A 23,145-nucleotide genomic window follows, 5' to 3' on the forward strand; every position below is an offset into this window, starting at 1 on the left:
GCTTAAGAAAAGGGTGTGTCCTTGCAGGACATCTGCCTGGTTTTGGGCTGGGCTTCCCTAACAACTTTACCAGGTTTTATAACTTGAATGTTCCCTATCTTTCTTCCCAGATCCTTGCTGCAAAGGACAATGCGTGTTCACGGCAACATTGTGTTCTGTCCATAATGTTCCTTGACTTATCTCAGAGTGAAGATAAATGTTTAAGGTTCTACTTCCCTGTTGGTTAGTGCCATTTTTTTTTTCATTTGTCACTGTGTGGCATTTCTGTATTAATTTCCACACTGCAGTGTAGGTAGGAATTCTGTATTGTGTTTCACTACCCTGTATGGCTAGTGTAATTTCTATATTTTGTAACGTGCATGGCCAGCACAGTTCTCTGTCCTGAGTATGGTAATCTAACCGTGCTGAGAAATATGGGCTGGGAAATCGCTACTGGAAACAATACTCACCATGCTCAGATCCATTCGGCCAATGGAAAAGTGCATCATGATGTTCCATTTCAGTTAGAATTCTGCATAAGAAGCCAGTTAATTATGTAAGCAGTAGACAGCAAGTCAGCTCACAAGGTTTTGTATCAAAGTCATTAAATTTGTTTCCATTCAAACTCTTGTTCAAAGTGTCCGAAGTATCACATACAAAGAAAATTCTGCAAGGCAATTAATTTCCCTCACTTTTCAATGGCACTGTCATCCAGGCACTCTTTGGGGATTCAGGTATTCTGAAATAATCTGTTCACTGCGCCTTCATCATTTTTGGATTTGAATAGGTCAGGAAGCGTATCACTGACTCACAGACTCTGACTGAATGGTTCCTCTGTTCCCTTGAAAGACTCTCTTCACAGAGCCATACAACACATCATCCTTTCAAAGAAACACAATGCTGGCACTAATTAACTATTGCACAAAATCAATTGCAAGAGCAAATAAAAGACCAAAAAAGAGAGTGGGTGCCTGCAAGCTCTTGGGAATAATAAGAAACTGATTAATAAATGCGACTGCCCTCTGGGTTGGTTCTGGAGGTTAAAGAGGTGGTCAGCGGTTGTGGTCATGAATTACCAAACTCTGCAAAAGGAAACTCTTAAAAAAAAAAAAAAAAAAGTGGCCGTACCATGATGATGACAGATGGTAATATCATGGTACGTTAATATATACCATGGTAATGAATGATTACCATATTAGTAAGGCACATTCATTTTTACATGTTATTTTAAAGCATAACATGACATTACCAAGGTACATGCCAAAAAAATTGGCATTAGTTGCATGTACTCCTGCTAGTCGAGTAGTTTTGACACTGGTTTACCTGTTGGATCTGTCGACTACTCATAAATAACATATGTTGTGATTTCTCTAAAAAAGATTACAGTAGTACAGAAAATAAATTCTATCCACATAGTGTGTCCCAGTGTATCTGTTTTATCAGTTGGTTTAATAACCTGTAACATCCAAATATATTTGGATTTCCTCAAAAGTGAAAATGAAGCATGTCTCAATTTTTGTAATTCAAGAGGACGAAGAAGGACAGTATATGGTGACATTTCTGGATGGGCTCTTCCCGAATCTGCTCAACATAACAGGCCACAAACTGAGATCATCCAATAAAGATATTGTATTAGTCGAGGCGAGGAGTAAAGGAAGGCTTTCTTGGAAGAACCACAGCATTTTCTTGTTCCCAGACTTTGCGAATTCGACAAGAGAGACACGTGATCAATTCAAGGAATACAATAAACTCTTACATCAACGGAAGGTCGCTTTTGCTCTGATGTTCCCGGCCAAATTGAGAATAGATGCTAAGGATTGCCACAAAATATTTACATGTGTAGGGTGCTACTCGTTGTTTAGATCAGTTTTACTATCAGAAATACTGTAACTAATAATTAATATTTAGTCATTATTAATCAATAATTAAATTAAATAATAGAATTTAACTCATTAAATTCTATCCTTGGGGCAACACTCTTTGACAAGAGAAAAATGATAGTAAGTTACTTATCGAGTCTAATAAAAATCTACCCTGAAGGTTGAGTTTTTTGATTATTAAACAAAATAATCAAGAAGATGAGGAGCTAGTCAAATTATTGCCATACGAATCCAACAGTAATCTGTTTACAGTTGGCTTCTAACAACAATAAAATAACAATACACTGAAGTAATAAGGGAGTTCTTGATGTGGCAGTCAAACAATCAACTAGGAGTACTTCTTATTATAATATAACAAGATTTATTATAATCAAACAGCAATGAACAGTGCCAATACTATACAAATATAACACAAAACATAACAGGGAAATTCTAACTAAATAGTAGAGCTATATGATAATGTATATTTGTATGAGGGGATATGTCTAGATATGGTAACAAAGAAAACAAAATAGCCGATTAAACTCCACATGGAGAACTAAGTTAGAAATTGAGGATCCGGTCCGCATAGCGAACTAGATCAAAAAGGCGGAGCCAACGATTATTTGAATGCAGAGGGAAAGAAAGATGGCTGGATCAGATCTGTAGCAATGGAGCTAATACCACGTGCGGGTGGAAATGATCAGACACACCAAGGAACTGACGAAACAGCCGGGACAATTTGAAACACCAGCCAGATCTACCCAGACATCAAGCCTTACTTGGGAAAACCTGTGTGATTTCAGCAGCGTTGTCCGTTTGAATTCCTGTTGCATTGAGCGGAGAAAACGATCTGGAATTGGTCCTTTGTCATATGCTCATCAGCAAAAAGAAGACTTTATTTCTCAGGTCCGGTAATGGAGAGAAATGCAGGAGATAGACAATGTTGATAGAAAACGAGGGAGAATGGAAGCTGGACGCCTTTCCGTTTTCCAAATAAATTCACTGTTGTCTTGCAGTGAAAATGAATGAACCGGTTGTAATAAGTATAATACTAGACTGGAACAAAGCTAAGTTAATCTTACTCTACCGTGGCCAAATGGAAGGAAAACTTTGTATTTGTAGATACACATCTTTTTAAACCGCTGGCTTAGAAGCTGGGCGCAGAGAGGCCGAACTCACCTCTGTCCGCTGGTTTTGTTGACAAGATGACATCATCGGTCATAGGCCGCTTTTTGACCAATGGTGTTTGAGACTGGGTCCATGGGCAGGACTACACATCCAGCTGTGAAACTGTGACGGACCCTGGGAAACTGAGTTTAATGTCTCACCTTTGATCATAGAAAAAAGGGCCATGCAGTCCCCGCTGCCATTTTGATTGGGCAAGGCCTTACACATGTCCCCAGCAAGCGATGTCCTTCATAAAGTCAGTGGACTGAGTAAGTTATATTGTGGTACTCACATTGCAGCCAAATGGTCCGACTCAATGAACATTAACTGGACTGTACGAGGAAGCTGAGCACTTTTTTGTTTCTTTTTGTGCTGGTTCCGCCTAGCGGCTGGAGTTGTTTTGTGCAGTAGCTCTCCTTCAGGACAGTGTTGTGGATGAAACAAGTTCTTTGTGCTTATGCCTCCTAATGGTTAGAATTTGTTTTGTGGAGAATTTCTTGCAGAACTTTGGAGTGATTGGGTCATTTGTTGCACTCATGTAGCAGTCGAATGGGCCAGCTCACTAAACATTCATTTGAGTGCCCAAGGAAACTGAACAGCTTTTTTTTGTTTGTTTTTTTGTGCTGGTTCCGCTAGCAGCTGGGGCTTGTTTTGGGGAGGAACACACCTTTAGGACATTTATGTCGATGAATCTACACATTCTTTGTGTTTATTTCGGACATTTATTTAAATGTCGCCTCACATATACTGCTGAACCCCAAATTATGTATTAATAAGTCCCCTTTCTGCTGGTCAGAATGAATTGTGAGGGTGGAGTTAATATGTTTGCTGACCTATAAGAGAGTAGAGTGTTGAAATCCTTTTGAAAATTTGGTTCAACATTTTGGGATTCCCAGATCTCAGATCTTTAGGCATTTACAGCTGCACCACCTGCTCTGCACTATTTTGGGAGTAGCATAAACCCCCCTAAAGTGGAAGATACTCTGGAAGAGGTGATTACTGCTTTTGGAAAAGGTCAGGAGGCATCAGTGTATTACTCCCTGCTAATTCATAGTCTGGGTGATGGAGCTTTAACTTCTATCAAGAGATTATGGAGAAAGTTTTAAACTTGGTATTGGAGGAGGGAGTGTGGGCTATGATTCTAAAAAAATGTCTAGTAATGCAAGGTTGCGCCTTATGCAATTCAAGATTTTACATAGATTCGATTGGACACCCTCTAGATTGTATAGGCTTCGTCTTAAATACACACCCTGGCAATGCAGTCAGTAGATGGAGACACAACCCATGTTTTTTGGTGGTGTGTAAAGATTCAAGAATTCTGGTTGAAGGTTCAGAGTTTATGAGATTTTGGGCACTCAAATTTTATTTTGCCCCAGACTCTGTATTTTGGTTGATGGGGCAGTCATCAATATGGGGGATAAACACATACAAAATTGGGTTCTGACCAGTGTTATGATTGGGGTTGGAAGTCGGATGTTACGCCCTCATTTCAGGAGTGGTGTGCAGAGAAGGGGAAGGTGGCAGATTTTGAGGAGGTGTCATGTAAAAGGCTGGGGATTTGGGATTTGTTTGATGGGAAATGGGGCAGTTATTTAGCGTTTTGGGGGGACTCTTGGGGAGGGTCTGTGGAAAGAGAAGTATAGTTTTAAATGTGTTTGATTATAATTATATATATATATATTTTTATTAATTTATTTATTTTTGTCTAGTTTGTCTAGTAGGCTATGTGACAACAGGGGGGTTTGTTGAGGGTCAGGGTGGGGTTGGTGATTGGAGAGGGGGCAGTAATAAAAGGGGTTAAATGTTGATTAGATTTTTTGTTTTTTGTTATATCTATGAATCAACATATAATGTTAATCAGAATAAGTCAAAATGAAGTGAACACAAAACATTGGTTCATTAAGATACTACATGCTGACAGGTCACCAAGATGCTTGGATGCAAACTGTTTTTCTTGGTGTAGTAAAATGTCATGCAAGCTCTACCAAGGTACTGAATGATTACCATTAAATAATTTAAATGTACATGGCACTCCAAAGTACTTTATTTGAATAATATGTTATTATGAAGGTAGATGTCAACAAACCATGCTATTACCATGGAACCTTTTTTTAGTGAAAGTGTTTGGAAGCTACATTGAAACTCCAGTATCCTTAGTAACTACTCATAACATAAACAAAGTATAGTTTAACCATGGTATTTGCAGTAAAACCAGAGTAACTACACAATTAACCATGGTCAAATGCAAAGTCTGATTAAGGTAAGTAATCGATAAGTAAATCATTTACATGTCACTAAAATGAATTGAAGCTCCCAATGCTAAATATAAGATAATTGTTATTTTAACAGGTTAATTTGCATAAATTGTCTGAAAGAACCAATTTATTCAGAGATGTTAACACAGTATGGTATAGAAACAAGAAGAATAGAAAAGTCAAAAGTTAAAATTAAAATTTAAGCCTCAAAAAAGATCTTACATCATAAAACCTGGTCTTGACAATGTCAAACTACAGTGCCACCGCACTTAAGCCCCAAGAGTTAACAGCATTAACAGCTACAGTGGAGAGGTTAAAGGTGAATCTCTGTGTGAGTCAGTATGGCTGTGCTCGCTATCATTAACGACAGACACACAGGTGAGCTCTCGGGGGAGAACCGTGGCTCACATCACTTATGGAGGGCTGTCGACAGGGGCATGCTGTTAGCCAGAGTAATTACACCAATAGAAGTAATTTCTGACCATGTTCCAGTTATTTACATGGAAGATTCTTGCAAATTCTCTTTATGACTGCAGAACAGTTCAGCGACTAGCCTAACAATTGTTCTCTTTCACAAATAAATGCACACAAGTCTCACATGCACTTACAGTTCATGCACAGAAAACATTCTCAGCTAATTTTCCACCGGCTGTATGCACATTAATTTGTTCTTTCACTCATTCAAAAGTTGATGAATGTGGGATATTGTAAATGAGGGAGTGTTTACCCCAGTTAGTTATTTGCATAAAACATGTCCAAGAAAACTCCATATAAGGGCTTTCAAAGTCTTTATAAGGGCGCACAACCTCTGGTATACAGCCATTTAGAATTTTCTTCAAACTTATCCTTACAATCTCAAAAAATCAGCTTTAGCTTGAGATCAGGCACAGCAAGATCTTTGAGTAAAGCTAAGTGTGACAGTCTCTAAAGCAGTTAAAACCTTTTTTTTCCAAGACTGCATGTGAAAATAATTATTATCAAAATATAAATAACTACAGTCTTGACGAACACAAAATAGGTATCATTTGAAAGCTTAGAAGCTACTTTCATGTAGGCATGACCAAAACTGAACAAGTGCTTTGAAATTTGCAGACAAATCAGAAGTGATTATAAATGTATAAAACCATTTGCATATTATTGCAATCAGTAAAAACATCAAACTGATCAAATAGCCATGTGTCATATGTTGTAGTAGAATACAAACAGACTATTTGTTTTACTCACAGACAAAAATATAGCAAGTATTATCTAAGTGTATGTCATTGACAATTATATTGGTGTTGCTTATATGCCGCATTTCGCTTATGAAAAATAGAAATATCACATAATGCACCATTATTTTGAGGAGGTGATTGTCTTTCAAACAAGCCTTCTCACAATGTAATTGGATGCATAGATCATTAGATAATCCACTCAAAGTACAATGTTACATATGGCCACCAAGAGATGGCGCCAAGTAAATAACCAGCATGATGTCATTAATATACATAGCTATTTGTAAGTTAATCTTTGTAACATTAAACGTACATGTTTTTACGTTTGAGTAGACACTAAAATATACAATATGGACATTTGAAAGTGTCTAAAATGTAAACATTTTTATGAATTTACAGCTTTAGAAACTTAAAATACTGACAAATCCATTACAACTATGTTTGAATACTCAAATCAATTATAAATATATTTGTAAATTTTACTGTTTTATACACTGGTGGCCAAAAGTTTGGAATAATATACAGATTTTACTGTTTTGGAAGGAAATTGGTACTTTAATTCACCAAAGTGGCATTCAACTGATCACAAAGTATATTCAGAACATTATTAATGTAAAAAACAGCACCATCACTTTTTGAAAGAAGATTTTTGATCAAATCTAGACAGACCCCATTTCCAGCAGCATCACTCCAACAACTTATCCTTGAGTAATGATGATCCTTGATGCTAAATTGGTACTAGAAAATCACTTGCCATTATAACAAACACAGCTGAAAGCTATTTAGTTAATTAAATTAAGCTTAACATTGTTTTTGTGTTTGTTTTTGAGTTGCCACTGTATGCAATAGATTGACATTGCAATATTAGGTAAAACAAATGGCAAAAAAGAAACAGCTTTCTCTAGAAACTCGTCAGTCAATCATTGTTTTGAGGAATGAAGTCTATACAATGCTTTAAATTGCCAGAAAACTGAATATGACATTCAAAGTTGTGCGCTACAGTCTTCAAAGAGAAAGCACAACTGGCTCTAACAAGGACAGAAAGAGATGTGGAAGGCCAGATGTACAACTAAACAAGAGGATAAGTACATCAGAGTCTCTAGTTTGTGAAATAGACGTCTTACATGTCCTCAGCTGACAGCTTCACTGAATTCTACCCACTCAACACCAGTTTCATGTACAACAGTAAAGAGAAGACTCAGGGGTGCAGGCATTATGGGAACAATTGCAAAGAAAAAGACACTTTTGAAACAGAAAAACAAAAAGAAAAGGTTCGAGTGGGCAAAGAAACACAGACATTGGACAGACATTGGACAACAGATAATTGGAAAAGAGTTATGGATCTTAACCCCATTGAGCTTTTGTGGGATTTCATATATCTGCTCACTAGATTCTGTGTGTCTATAATGTAGCCTGTAATTTAACAATCTAACACTGAGATTATTGGGTTTGATGTGAGAGATGAATGCAATGTTATCAATAGGGCTGGGCAATAAAACAATCATGATGTTTATCTGAAAAAAGAGAGATGTCCTCAATCAAACTTTTGAGTAGTTTTCATTATAGCTGTGTTCATTACATTAATTGCAATAGCAAGAGCACCACTGGTTGCATCTTGACTTTTTATTTCCTGACGTCTGTAGCTGCGTGCTGTTTGATTTACAGGTGGCTAATGTTTGAGTGCTAATGCGGGTCGTGCATACATGATCAAATACACTTCACAATTCCACCAATGCCTGTCTTGATGTGTCATTAATCAATGCAGGCGTTTATGTCTAAAGTGAATTTAAACAGTTGGACAAAAAGCATATTAGCATCAAAATGTCAGACTTGAAGTGTACATGTAACTGAATTGAGCACTGTTTAGTAGGCTATGTCATATAACGGCTATTAATCAAACAACAATAACAAGAAAATGAGAAAACCACTCATTAGCTTTAAAAGTATTAATATAATAGAATAAAACTGTGACATTTTTAATAATAATATTTTTTTTAAATATGGTTTGTTTTTTAATAATACTGACCCCTGATGTAGAAGAGTGTGTTAATTGGTATAATAAATTACCAGGAATGTATAGATGATAAAATAATTTATTATTATGATTAGCCTTTATAAAGATAGAAAAGGATCAATATTTACAGAGCAATACTTCAGCAGAACATTCCACCAGTCACAAACTTCAGAAAATTGTGTATCATGCTTTTGAATGAGAACACAACTATTTCTGGGCTTAAAAGATACAAGAACTAAATCAATGTTGAACATTTTATCTCAAAAGGAAGACAATGTGGCCCCCCATGTGCTACTTAAAGAAATAATTCACACAAAAATTAAAATTCTCTCATCATTTACCAGGGCTGGACTGATAATCTGGCATAGCGGGAAAACAGCTTCTGCCACTGGGGGCAGTGGTTTGAATTTCGGTAAGCACAGACTTTCAGAGGCAGAATTTTCGATCTCCTGTCGCTGAATACATACATCCAGTCTGATCACTCATGAAAGCTAATACATTTAATTTTATTTCAAATAAATATTTAATGCCCTTCTATTTTGTTTATTTGTTAAGTGTAGATGTTATAAGTAGGATAATGAACAATCACACAAAGATTATTGCAAAATAAACAACAAAAGTTAGATCACAACTCTGACACAAACTAAAGATTTTATTTATTGTTTCTTTCAGGAGACTTACATATTAACCACCTATCAATGCCAACTACTCAAAACACCCTAGCAACTACTTATCAACATGCTGAAACAAACCAAGAACACTTTAAAAACCACATATCAACACCCTGGGAACTACACACAACAACCTAGCATTCTGGTGGTGGGATTTGCATGGGCAAACATGCTTTTCCAAAGGGAAAGACACAGCAGAGACCACACCCTGCCCCAAGGGGAGGTAGTTGTGTGGAAATACATCACATGGACTTACCGAATAGCAGTATGTGGAGGAAGTTCCTGTGGTAGGTTCTAACCAGAGGGGAAGGAGTTCTACAAACACAGCAATCAGTGGCAGAGGGAACTCTGCCAAGGAAGATGCGGGTTTACCAACGGGGAAACCTTACCACAGAAGATACATCAAGCAGGGTTATTAATGGGCAAACAGTGCATATGGAGCACCTCCCCCCCTACAGGGCCTACTAGCAAACATACTGGGCCGACATCGAATTTCACCTCTGAATTTGCCTGCCACAGGGTTAAGGAGGAAGGACATCCAGGGTCAGCACATTTAGGGTCCACAATCTCATGAAATCTGCTGGGGGGAAAAAAGTGCTTGTCTTACACTTCAGGAGGGGAAAGGCACTGTAAGCAAGCAGTCCACCCGGCCAGTTGCCCCGCTTACTTACCTGTTCGTATCTGACAACACATGGGAAAGAAATGGCCCAACCCAGTGATTTAACAATCTTGCAAATGTATTGGGTGTTGCCCAGCCAGCTGCTCTACAGATGTCTGCTGATGGAGTGTGCTCAAAGCCCTAAGGGGGGGCGGCACGTCCTGGACCTGGTATGCCAAAGCTATTGTGTCAATGACCCAGTGACCGATCCTCTATATGGAGACAGCTCTCCCTTTCTCCCAATTTTATTTTCTACATCTCTTCCTTGCATTGCTCAAACCATCAGTGAAGATGTAAGATTATCTAGATCATACTCTCCTCTTTTTGTCTTAAATTCTAACGAGCACTTTATGAATTCCTCCACACACTTGCTTCTGAACTCTCCACTAGTGGAACTAGATGCTGACCAACATCTCGGTCTGTTATACTCCACTTGGTTAAATGCCTTAAATGAAACTGCTCTGCTTAAGCCCTTCAAACCTAAACCGAAATCTGAACCATGGCTCAATGTGGATATTCGGCGAATAAGACAAGCTAGCAGAAAGGCTGAGCGCAAATGGAAGAAGGACAAGCTACATATTTCACTTCAGTTATTTAAAGACAGCCTGTCAACCTACCAAAATGCTGTAAAGGCGGCAAAAGCTGTGCACTTTTCTGACATGATTATGGCTAACCACTCTAGACCAAAGGTTTTATTTTCTGTTATAAACTCGGTTTTAAATCCTCCGGCAAATGTATTGAATGATGTTTCGGATGAGCTATGTGAACGTTTCTTGAGATTTTTTATTGACAAAATATCTAACTTGAGATGCAATGCCAGCCGCTCTGCAACTAGTCAGTTGATGAATTCTGTTACCTGGGATGCTTTCGAGCCAATCACTCTGAATCTCCTCAAAGAAAATATCACTAAGATAAAACCTTCGTACTGCTCTCTAGACATCATCTCTCCTAAGTTTTATAAATTGATTATCGATTCAGTAGGGCCAGGATTGGTGTCCTTTGTTAATAAATGCCTCCTTACCGGCTCTATCCCTGCTGCCCTCAAGGAGGCCACTGTCACTCCTTTGCTCAAGAAGCCTTCACTGGTTCCCACCATGCTAAATAATTTCCGTCCTATTTCAGTTTTGCCTTTTGTTTCTAAGGTGTTGGAAAAAGTTGTTCTTGACCAACTCCAGCCCTTTCTAAAATGCAACGATATCTCTGAAAAATTTCAATCTGGTTTTAAGTCTGCTCACAGTACTGAATCTGCTCTGCTGAGAGTGTTAAATGACATCTATCGCTCCACTGACACTGGTGACTCTGTGGCTCTTGTTCTTCTTGATCTGTCGGCAGCTTTTGATACTATCGACCACTCTATCCTGTTATCCAGACTAGAATATGATGTGGGGCTAAAAGGTGTCGATCCTCCAGTGGTTCCAATCTTATCTCTCGGGTCGTACTTTCAGAGTAAAGCTAGGAAATTGCTCTTCGTCTGCTGCGCATCTAACCTGTGGCCTTCCTCAAGGTTCTATTTTAGCGCCTTCTCTCTTTTCCCTCTACATCTTACCACTGGGCACCATTCTAAGAAGACATGGGGTATCTTTTCACTGCTATGCAGACGACACCCAATTGTATGTTCCAATCAAGAGAAATGATCCCTCTGCCCTTTCATCATTGTTAGGTTGTCTGGATGAAGTAAAATTTTGGCTGGATAAAAATTTTTTGTTTTTAAATGGTCCACTGGTAATCCCCAGGCTGTTACCTTTGACCTAGGCAGACATTTAGTTCTGCAAGTGTGCGGAACTTGGGCGTTTGTCTGGATGAGTCTTTAAATTTTGAAAAGCAAATCTCTTCTGTAATAAACTCTTGTTTTTATCACCTCGGCTGTTGTCAAAGTCAAACCTTTCTTAATCACAAAACTCTTGAGATGGCTGTTCATGCTTTTATCACCACACGTGTAGATAACTGCAATTCACTTTACTGCGGTATCTCGAAACGCAAACAGCTCGTCTTCAACTGGTGCAAAATGCCGCTGCAAGATTCCTCACAAATGGTCGGAAAAGTGACCACATCACCCCAATTCTGAGGTCTCTTCACTGGTTGCCCATTCATTTCAGAACTGAGTTTAAAATCCTGTTATTTGTGTACAAAGCTCTATGCAACCAAGCGCCTAGCTACCTAACTGAACTGCTTCAACCTTACACGCGTCAAGAAGTCTGAGATCAGGTGAAAAAATCTGTTACAAGTCCCTCAATGCAGACTTAAGCGTAGAGGGGATCGAGCCTTTTCTGTGGTTGGGCCTCGGTTGTGGAACAATTTGCCCTTGGACGTTCGGATAGCCCCTTCTGTGATTTCTTTTAAGTCACTTTTAAAAACGCACTTGTTCTCTTTGGCCTACAAATAAGGTGCATATACGTGTATATGTATGTGTATATGTGTACATATATGTGTGTGTATGTATGTGTGTGTGTGTATGTATATATATATATATATATATATATATATATATATATATATATATATATACATATATATATGTATATGTATGTATGTGTGTGTGTGTATGGGTGTTTCTATAGATATATTTATACTTATATATTTTTTTCTGTCTATTTTATATTTCTCACCTTCGAGTATGATACTAGTATTAAACCTGTTACTGTTTTCTCTGTTTTTATTTTCTACTACTGATAGTCTCTGAGACTGCTTGGACGTCTCCTGTTTTAAGGTGTTCTTAACCTTGTTGTACTGTTTTATGATGTGCTACTACACATGGTGTTGGTGTCTTTTAATTTTGTAGTTCTGTAAAGCACTTTGGTCAGTCAGTGGCTCCAAAGCCAACAAAGAGCTACTCCAAGTAGATGTGCAATGCAAGCACCAGACACAGTAATGACAAGGCTGGGTCTTCTTCCTCCTGGGGTAGCACTTGCAGGTTCACCACCTGATCCCAAAACAGGGTTAAGGGAACCATGGGCACATAGCCCGGTCGGGGTCTCAGGATTGCGTGGGAGTACACCGGACCGAACTCCAGGCAGGTGTCGCTGACAGAGAATGCCTGCAGGTCCCCAACCCTCTTGATTGATGTGAGCACAGTCAGGAGGGCAGCATTCAATGAGAGCGCCTTTAGCTCAACTGATTCTAGGGGCTCAAACGGGGCTCTCCGCAGGCCCAGCAGGATTACGGAGAGATCCCATGAGAGAATGAGGCATGGCCTGGGAGGATTCAGCCTCCTCGAGCCTCAAAGGAACCTGATGATCAGGTCATGCTTCCCAAGGGACTTACGTCAATTGCATCATGGTGCGCCTCTATAGCGGCCACCTACACCTTAAAGATGGAGGGGGACAGCCACCCCTCCAGCCTCTCCTGCAGGAAGGAAAGCAATGACCCGACAAAGAAAGCATCTCTAGGGGTCTTCACGTTGGGAAGAACACCACTTAGTGAACAAAGCGAGGTGAAGCAGACGTCACTGAACCCAGGGGGGCACCTTGCAAATTTAATTGCATAACCGAGTCGGATGGTCCTGGCCAGCCATCGTGATGGGTTGGAGAGTGCTAGCCATGCCTCCAAGCTCTGGGCACCAAGGGGACAATCTCATCTAGTGTACCTGTGGGTGGGACCTTGCAGCAGGGCAGGGCAGGAGACGCCACCTCGAAGAGCCTCGCGTCCTGAGCTCATGACTGTACTGAGGGGAACATCAAAGCATTTACCTTGCTCCGCATACCCACCATAGGACCGGTCAGTGATGGGGAGGAGGGAGACCGTCCTCACAACCGCCCGGTCATGGGTGTGTGTGTTGCGCAGCTGGGCACGCGGGGGGGGCATGCGGAAAAATCTAATGAATACAAAGGATTCTCCTTCCGGCCCTCCAGGTGGTCTGTTCACCACCTCCAAACTTTCAGCGGGTCTCCATGTCCCTGGGTTGCCCATCTCAGGGGCACTTTGATGTCTTTCTAGGGTTCTTGGTGGCAGATCGTGAGACGGGGGTCATCAGCTTCCTGCAGGGTGCTCTATGCTGGGGCCAGGCTGCCGGTGTCGTCATCGCAGGGGGATGCCCCTGGCCTTGATCCATGCAGGATGTGTTGGATGGCCTCCGTCTGCTTCTTGACTGCTGAAAACAGCTGGGAAAAGTCCTTGATGATGTCGCCAAATAGGCCAGCCTGAGAGATGGGGGTGTCAAGGAAACGCACCTTGTCTGCCTCCCTCATCTCGACCAGGTTAAGCCACAGGTGATGCTCCTGGACCACCAAGGTGGACATCAACTGCACGAGAGTCCGGGCCGTGACCTTCGTCGCCCGGAGGCCGAGATCAGTTGCCGAGCGCAGCTCCTGCATCAATACCCACTCAGGCGGTACTTGTGCAGTTCTCTCAGCACCTTAGCCTAGTGCACTTGCAGGAGAGCCATGGTGTGCAGGGCGGAGGCACCCTGCCCAGTGGCACTGTAAGCCTTGGTCGCCAGGGATGACGTGAGCTTACAGGCCCTGGATGGGAGACTCTGACAATTCCACCAGGCAGTGTTTTGCGGGCACAGGTGCACCACAACTGCCTTATCCACCTGGGGAATTGCTGTGTACCGCCTGGCCATGCCACCATCGAGAGTAGTTAGAGCGGAGGAGTCCGGGCAGTAAAAGGTGCCTGCAATGATTTTTGATGTCAAAGATAGGGAAATCTGGGTTTTTCTATAACTTTGCCCAACGTTATGTCCCAGGGGTTATTCTTATTAAATCAAAAATATATTTCTACTTAAGATCACATTAAAACTGTCATGGAAGCTTTTTACAATGTATTCATAATTTATTCTTGCTACTTTTCAAATGCTGTATATGTATTGATTTTATTGTTTTAAAATCCTGTCCCAGACCCCAGACTTTCAATATTATAAAACATTTTTAAAACTATAATAACTTAAACAAAAAGTTAAATAAATAAATTATTTCAATAGATGCTGTAACAAACTGCACCATTATGGGAGAAAAATCATCTTTCTCCATTGAAGGCCATTCATAGTATTCTAATTAGGGCTGTCAATTTAAAAAATTAACGCAATTAATCGCAATGCCCCCAGATTTAATTAGGAAGAGTCCTGAGAAATGCAAGCTTGTAGTACCACCTGCTTACTCCAGAGGGCAGTAATTTACATTTCAGCTGTGTGGCAATGTGCAGTTTATACAGTGAAGAAAACAACCAGACAGCACAAACCAGACATTCGTTACGTTCTTGCGTTCAAAACATTTGATGGAGCGAAAATTTGAACTAAGGGATCTCAAGATGTGTTCTAAGTATTAAACTATATTTAACTTGACAGAGTGACCTAAACATTTTATTTTTATGATGCGACGCACCCAAGATGCTTCTCAAGCATGTCTGTCACTTGTTGAAATTGACGGGTCCTTAAACAAGCACTCATAATAAATCTCAAACTGATTGACAAATTAAATTGCAAAATGGATTGCTGTGAACTGTATGCCAATGATTGGCTTATGATCAATAATATGGTAGTAAACAATACATTGTATTCTAAAGTCGCTTTTTGTATTGTCTTATTAATGATTAACTCTTCTGCCACAAGAATATTTTAATATTTAAAGATAACTATGTCTAATTATTTCATCATTATATATTTAATTATTGTTATATGAGGGGCTTTCTCAGCAAATATTTGTATATGTGACTAAATGCGATTAATCACAATTAATTAATCGGGACATTGTGTAATTAATTTGATTACAAATTTTTATCAATTGACAGCCCTAATTCTAATAAATTTAATTTAGAAACATATAAACTTCAAATTACAAATAAATTCTCTTAAATTGTAAACATATTATTTAAGCGATAACTAAGTTTACTTTATATTAAACTCAATTAACAAAAATATGTTTTATTAAGTTACTTAAATGTCTATATTTCCTCCTTTCTCATCGTTGCATACAAGTCATACACTCACCACCACAAGTTTTTACCTTACAATGACTCGTTAGTGACTCTTCAGCTGTCACAGAAATGTCACAGATGTGTAAAAGAGCTCTAGATGCGTCTCTGTCATTTACCGCAGTGGAATTAAAGATTTAGTGGACAAAAGACCATTTGTATGTGTTATGAGCGAGTTTAGCTTAAGTTTATTTGAGTCAGTGCTGTAAGTTTATTTGTCATTGTCAAATTCCTCTCACTCCATAATCACTCGGATTATTACTAGACTACAGCTGGGAAATACATTTAAACTAAGAGCTTCAGCATTAGGGTTTATCATAGCTGAGAGGCACAACAGATGAAGTAATCACACATAATCAAGGTGCTTACCTCCCGGAGTTTCCATGTTGGGAGCAGATGTAAACATTCAACATGGCAGAGGACAGAATGAACCAGCAACCGCAAAATGCTCAGGGAGGATCCCACTCAGACGGATATATTTTAAACTGAGAAAATGGGATGTACTTCACCAAAATGACATTATCTTTAGCAAGCTGACTAACACTAGGAATAGAGTTAAATATCTATAGCTTTTCTGTTCATCCTGCTTAGGATGCACAACAGACGCAAGTAATCGCACAAGCTCAATCGTACTCACTCTCAAACACACACACACACACACACACACACACACATCCTTGTTTCTCAGATTACTTGTTAGATACAGCCCAAGCCATCCTTACTAGTTCTAAAGTGCGGTTTTTAAATTAGTAACGGAAATGTTTAACTAGCAATGGTAGATCCTGAAATTTGTTCCATGCGTTTTTTTTTTTTTTTTTGTGATAGTCCTTAATTTTCCTCTTTAAATGTTTTATTTACTTGTTCATTGAACTGCGGTATACAAGCAATATCACACTTGCAATCATGCTGTTTGGCCCTAAATCAGCAAACCTGTGATTACCTATGGCCAAATCACAGCCGTGCTGATGTAGGGCCAGCTCTCTTGCTCTTACGTGATATTGCTTTTTGAACAAAAAAGTAATTAGATTACAGAAAGAATTACTTTGTAATCAAATTACACCTAACACTGATAATAGTACACAAAACAAACCATGAACAAATCTACACAAGGTAACAGAAATCTCACCCTACACTAAGTATGGGTTCAGTAAAAAAAATTATAAAAATGATTTGTATCGACCACAACATGTTTTCTGAGGAAAATTATTGGCTCTTGATAATATGAAACCATCTTAATTGAAGAGAATCTTAGAAACAAAACACTTGTTTTAACACAGTCAATTTTGTATGTTGTCGAGCCTATGCAGTTCGTTGTAATATTAATGCAGTCTAATAACTGAAATGTAGTACATGTTTGTTTCCTGTTGTTCGATAAATAATTGTGGTGTTTTGTTGGTTTGCGACTTCAAAAGCAGGGTTAGGGTTACCACTGATGCACTTACAAGAGACAAGAAACCTCTTCTGTACAGGAGAAGGGTTTGAGCCAAGCGACTCTGCAGGGAGCTGTGATTTATGGATTATGTGACATTTAATGGGGCTTTTTCTTTCCGTTTCCACTCTCTGGCGTAGTATGAGAGCTTGTGCGGAGAAGAAGCATATGGTGTTGATGTAAGAGCATTGCCAGGTGTGTCTGAATGTGAGCTTGGCTTCGGCACACAAAGACATTACAGTAGATCACACAGCCAAGTTAACAGTTTGCTACAGACTAAAGCCTGACGCACACTGTACAAATGTACCACAGTTTTGTGATATCGGACAGTAAAGGATTTCTTTCGTCGTAAAATTATCAGACTGATCGCTTAATCTGACATGCTCACCGTTGGCCAATTAATTGCATTTGCGATTAATATTTGCCTCCAATGATGTTCTGACAGTGTCAGATATTTTGTGTTGCAGTCCTGGTGTGTGACAGCTCCTAAGAAGGCCGACTAATAAAGAACCAGTCTGATCTACAAAGCCAAAATGCAGTAAATACACTAACATAGAAACTTGGAAATGTCCAGACAAATGTGTATTATAAAACCACTATTTATTTAGTCTAAAAGACCTGATTTCAGTTAGAACTCAATTTTGACAAAATGAAAAATGAAATTCCCAGTCCACAAATTCCAATTTCATCCAGCCACAACTGACTCCAGAACTTGACCTCTCTTTTTGTTTTCCAGGTAGATCACTGGCAACATTAGCAGAAGGCTTTGCATCTGGGTTAGTGTGGTATCATTTACATTTTTCACTAATTGGTGACTTACAATAGCCAGTCAACGCTGTCAATCATGACCAAAGTCTTAGCTAAAATGTATACTGTAAAGTCTGGCATAAAAGATCAGTAAAGTTGCAGTCTGCCGTGAGATTTTACCCAAGACCCCATGGGGATATTATCATAAGATTTTATCAAAGAAGAATCCGAAAACCTGACAAAAAGACAATGGTAGACTGTGACAGTACTTGAAATACTTTACAAGGGGAATGAACTACAATTCCACAAACCATTGCAAATTATATAATAAAAATAAAAAACAACACTTATAATTATGACTTACACTCACCTAAAGGATTATTAGGAACACCATACTAATACTGTGTTTGACCCCCTTTCACCTTCAGAACTGCCTTAATTCTACGTGGCATTGATTCAACAAGGTGCTGAAAGCATTCTTTAGAAATGTTGGCCCATATTGATAGGATAGCATCTTGCAGTTGATGGAGATTTGTGGGATGCACATCCAGGGCACGAAGCTCCCGTTCCACCACATCCCAAAGATGCTCTATTGGGTTGAGATCTGGTGACTGTGGGGGCCATTTTAGTACAGTGAACTCATTGTCATGTTCAAGAAACCAATTTGAAATGATTCGAGCTTTGTGACATGGTGCATTATCCTGCTGGAAGTAGCCATCAGAGGATGGGTACATGGTGGCCATAAAGGGATGGACATGGTCAGAAACAATGCTCAGGTAGGCCGTGGCATTTAAATGATGCCCAATTGGCACTAAGGGGCCTAAAGTGTGCCAAGAAAACATCCCCCACACCATTACACCACCACCACCAGCCTGCACAGTGGTAACAAGGCATGATGGATCCATGTTCTCATTCTGTTTACGCCAAATTCTGACTCTACCATCTGAATGTCTCAACAGAAATCGAGACTCATCAGACCAGGCAACATTTTTCCAGTCTTCAACTGTCCAATTTTGGTGAGCTCTTGCAAATTGTAGCCTCTTTTTCCTATTTGTAGTGGAGATGAGTGGTACCGGTGGGGTCTTCTGCTGTTGTAGCCCATCCGCCTCAAGGTTGTGCGTGTTGTGGCTTCACAAATGCTTTGCTGCATACCTCGGTTGTAGCGAGTGGTTATTTCAGGCAAAGTTGCTCTTCTATCAGCTTGAATCAGTCGGCCCATTCTCCTCTGACCTCTAGCATCAACAAGGCATTTTCAGCCCACAGGACTGCCGCATACTGGATGTTTTTCCTTTTCACACCATTCTTTGTAAACCCTAGAAATGGTTGTGCGTGAAAATCCCAGTAACTGAGCAGATTGTGAAACACTCAGACCGGCCCGTCTGGCACCAACAACCATGCCACGCTCAAAATTGCTTAAATCACCTTTCTTTCCTATTCTGACATTCAGTTTGGAGTTCAGGAGATTGTCTTGACCAGGACCACACCCCTAAATGCATTGAAGCAACTGCCATGTGATTGATTGATTAGATAATTGCATTAATGAGAAATTGAACAGGTGTTCCTAATAATCCTTTAGGTGAGTGTATAACCATTGTTAAGAAGTACAAATACAATCCATTTACTCATATATATTTAAATGTTTAAGTAGCTTGAAAGTGTAGGGAGACAGACTAGATTACATTATTCGCATTGTGCTACTGAACTTTTCTATTTTATTCTGGAGTTGAAATCACACTGACTTGTGTTTTCTACCGATGCTAATATCACAGTAGGTCTTTCTTGAAAGGTTTTTACAATGTTGCTAAGAATCTATTTCTCTATGGAGAAAATTATTTGAATGTATATTGCTGGAGCCCTAACTTTAGTTCAAACTCTTACCTGGAAATTCCCAGCATAATCCTCCTCTCGGTCACCGTTGTGTCCTTCTTTGAGTGCAATGAGAGTAAATCCTCTGAAGTATGCAGGGTTGGTCGCATACAGGGTTACTGGAAATAATTACAATAATATCTACAATAAGTCACATGACCTGCATGATTGCTTTCACATGTACACAAACTCATGTAGTCTTAATAAGACACATCAAATATCAGGTATCTGGCTCACCCATTTATGAAATATTTCTAACAATTTCTCCCAATTTCTAGCTTACCTGATTATAATCAATGTACATTGAATGTACATAAACTACGTATTTGTACTTATCAATGCATTTCATAATGTTTATAAATTATTTATTAGTAAAAATGTATATATAATGTAGGTTACTAGCTATAAAACTTGACAAACTGGATGAAATACTAAAGTAAAAATCATCTTTCACAACATATCTGCAATTTTATTTAAAGTCTTTTCGGCAGCACTTTACATGAATGTTCCCTTTATTAAGGGTTTATAAAGAGGTTCATTAATGACACTAAGTCATATACAAATGCATTATAAATCATTAATATGCAGTTATAACAACATGAATACAAGTGTGACTTTCATGCAATACTTGCCAAATAGAAAACATTTTAACTTGTTATAAAGTATTTGTTTTTAAATTGTATATTTTAACATGTTATAACTGTGTAATAATTACTTATAATCATACTTATATATTAATCAGAAACATAGAATGCCCTAATTCATGATTTATGTCACAATGCTGCAAAAAAAGTCAGTTAAAGTGAGATTAAAAGGAGGGATTATGCAATTTTGCTACAGTCCACTTATTCATTGATTTAATGTCTTGACTCACTTGTGTTGTCACTTTCCTTGACACATTCAAGTCAAAAGAATGGTGCATCTCAGAGTGCTGTCCCAACTTACCTAGTCCTAGTTACCTAAAGTCCACTGTAAAAACACTTTTCCGGACTTCATGTGAATTCACAGTATATATATCATAAAACCTGATGACCATTAAACCATACTGAACTTTTATGTACAGGTTTAATGTTGGCAACACCTTATTAAATGCTTATATCCACTTTTTATTAAGGTACATTTTCACAGGTAACTCATTTTGAATAAGTGTTATTAAGGCTTTATAACATGTGAGGCAAAATAGGTCTCTATAAATAGAAAAGAAAACATATGAATGTTGTTATAACCACATAACAAAGACTTATAATGCATTTGTACATTATTAGGCATTAATTAACCCCTTTATACAATTTTAGTTTGCATCATAGATTTAAAAATGAAGACAGTTTTGAATTAGCTGTGCAAAGCCAACACAACACCTTAAAGTTACAAGTGCCTGTGACAACTTTCCCCTTAATTTGGCTATTATGGTGCCAGACACTGCGCGTATGATAACCAAACATTCTGTTTAGGAATGCTCTGTACTTTTTGAGACAGTTGTCTCCAGCGCGCGCTCTGTGAACGGTCTCTTCCGCGCCGGTCCTCCTGAAAACAACCTCAAACAGTGACATTTACCTCGGTAAGTGCTGGCGGGCTGATAGTACTCCGGGTCTCCTTCCACTCGTAGTCTGAACTCGCTGTAGCCCTCTCTCCTGCCCGCAGCTCCGTGAGGCTGAGCCCGTGTTATCCAGTTACAGTAGCCGTCAGATGGAGTCGCTCTGTCCGCCGGTTCCTCCGGCACACTCACGCACACGCACCCGGTGAACAGCACCAGGACTCCCGCGCTCCACATCTCCGATCGCTTCACATTCATTCTTTAAAAGTGGCAGTCTAGATTGTTAAAACTCTAGTGGAAACTAAACTTGGCTTTAATGACAGACTCCCATGTACGCATATGCTGATATATCCGTCTTCACTGTGTTATAATGCCATCCTGAAGTGAAGAGAGCTCGGGAATTGATCGCCGTGTGATGCGTGTTCAGAGCGGACTGACTGTTGTGCTGCTGTCTCACACTGACAGCTCAATGGATTCAGCCACACACACGCGCGTGCACACACACACTTCAAACAAAGACCACATGCTCAGAGCAGGGAGACCTCCAGTGTTCATATAAGCTACTTTGTGAGAATCGGCACACTTAAAGGAATAGTTCACACAAAAGGAAAATCATGTTATTATTAACTCACCCTCAAGTCGTTTTAAATATAACTTTACCTCTACTGTGGAACACAAAATGTGCATTTTATATATATATATATATATATATATATATATATATATATATATATATATATATATATATATATATATATATATATATATATACATATATCATGTCAGTTCGAACCAGTCTGGCCATTCTCTGTTGACCTCACTCATCAACATGGTGTTTCTGTCCACAGAACTGCCCCTCACTGGATGACCAACAATCATGCCATGGTCCAAATCATTGAGATCACATTTTTCCACATTCTGATTTTTTTGCACTGCACTGCTGCCACACAATTGGCTGATTAAATAATCGCATGGTTGATTGTTTGTGCCATACGGGCTAGTATGAGTATTTCTGTAACTGCTGATCTCCTAGGATTTCAATCTTAGGGGGGCTCAGCCTCCAATGACACTATTAGAAGTGCACATTTTATTTAGTTTTTACTGTGTTTACATCATTCATGATAGCCAGCCAATATACTGGACATACAAAATATCACATTTTCTATATTAAACACTTATAAAGTCAGTGTCGGCAACAGAATGCATTCCTTAGGGGGGCATCTGAAATTTCTGGGGGGCATAAATTCACTTTACCACAACTGTAGCTACTGTAACATGACTAAAATGACTGGTGAATTTAATTTTATCCCAAAACATTAAATACCACCAGACTTTCCTTACCAACGTATTATTATGCTCCTATATACACAGATGAGCTCTTCGTGATATTGTTTAGTCCTAATAATTAACGATGCGTTTCTATCTGTCCAAACTCCAAGCAAACACTTTTTGATATAAAGGAATATACCAAATCTTTCACACAGTGCATCTACATGTACACACTGATCAATTAATAAAAGAATGGAGGTCCACCAACCTTCCATGCCTCTCCATTTCCATGCTGAAATCTCACCACCCCTCTTCCTCTCCTTCCTCCACAGAGTCAGGTGTGGTTGAGGAACCCATTCCACAGCTGATACTTGAGGAGGGCCCAGTGTACTCAGTGAGACACATTCTGGACTCTCGGCATCTGAGGGGCTATGGCCCAGATGAGAGGTCCTGGGTACCTTGGGACGACATCATGGACCCTTCTCTACTTACCTACTTCCATGGCAATCACCCAGACCGTCCAGCTCCATGTGCGAGAGGTCATCCACAGTGCCAGGGGTGCCGGTCCTCCTC

The 23,145-nt window shown here is 39.3% G+C and overlaps 1 protein-coding gene across 1 annotated transcript in view; it reads right to left on the minus strand.

Moving 5' to 3' along the window:
* The window catches only part of LOC127661713 (spondin-1-like), a 262,735-nt gene extending 241,027 nt beyond the window's left edge, over window positions 1-21,708 (minus strand). The window contains exons 1-2 of the mRNA XM_052152544.1: window positions 21,324-21,708; window positions 19,782-19,888 (exon numbers count right to left, since the gene is read on the minus strand). Of these exons, the coding sequence (XP_052008504.1) occupies window positions 19,782-19,888; window positions 21,324-21,561 (345 nt within the window). The 5' untranslated portion in view covers window positions 21,562-21,708. The remainder of the gene's footprint in view (window positions 1-19,781; window positions 19,889-21,323) is intronic.
* Window positions 21,709-23,145: the final 1,437 nt, after the last annotated feature.

This window comes from Xyrauchen texanus, chromosome 21 (genome assembly GCF_025860055.1).
Source record: "Xyrauchen texanus isolate HMW12.3.18 chromosome 21, RBS_HiC_50CHRs, whole genome shotgun sequence".
NCBI lineage: Eukaryota > Metazoa > Chordata > Actinopteri > Cypriniformes > Catostomidae > Xyrauchen > Xyrauchen texanus.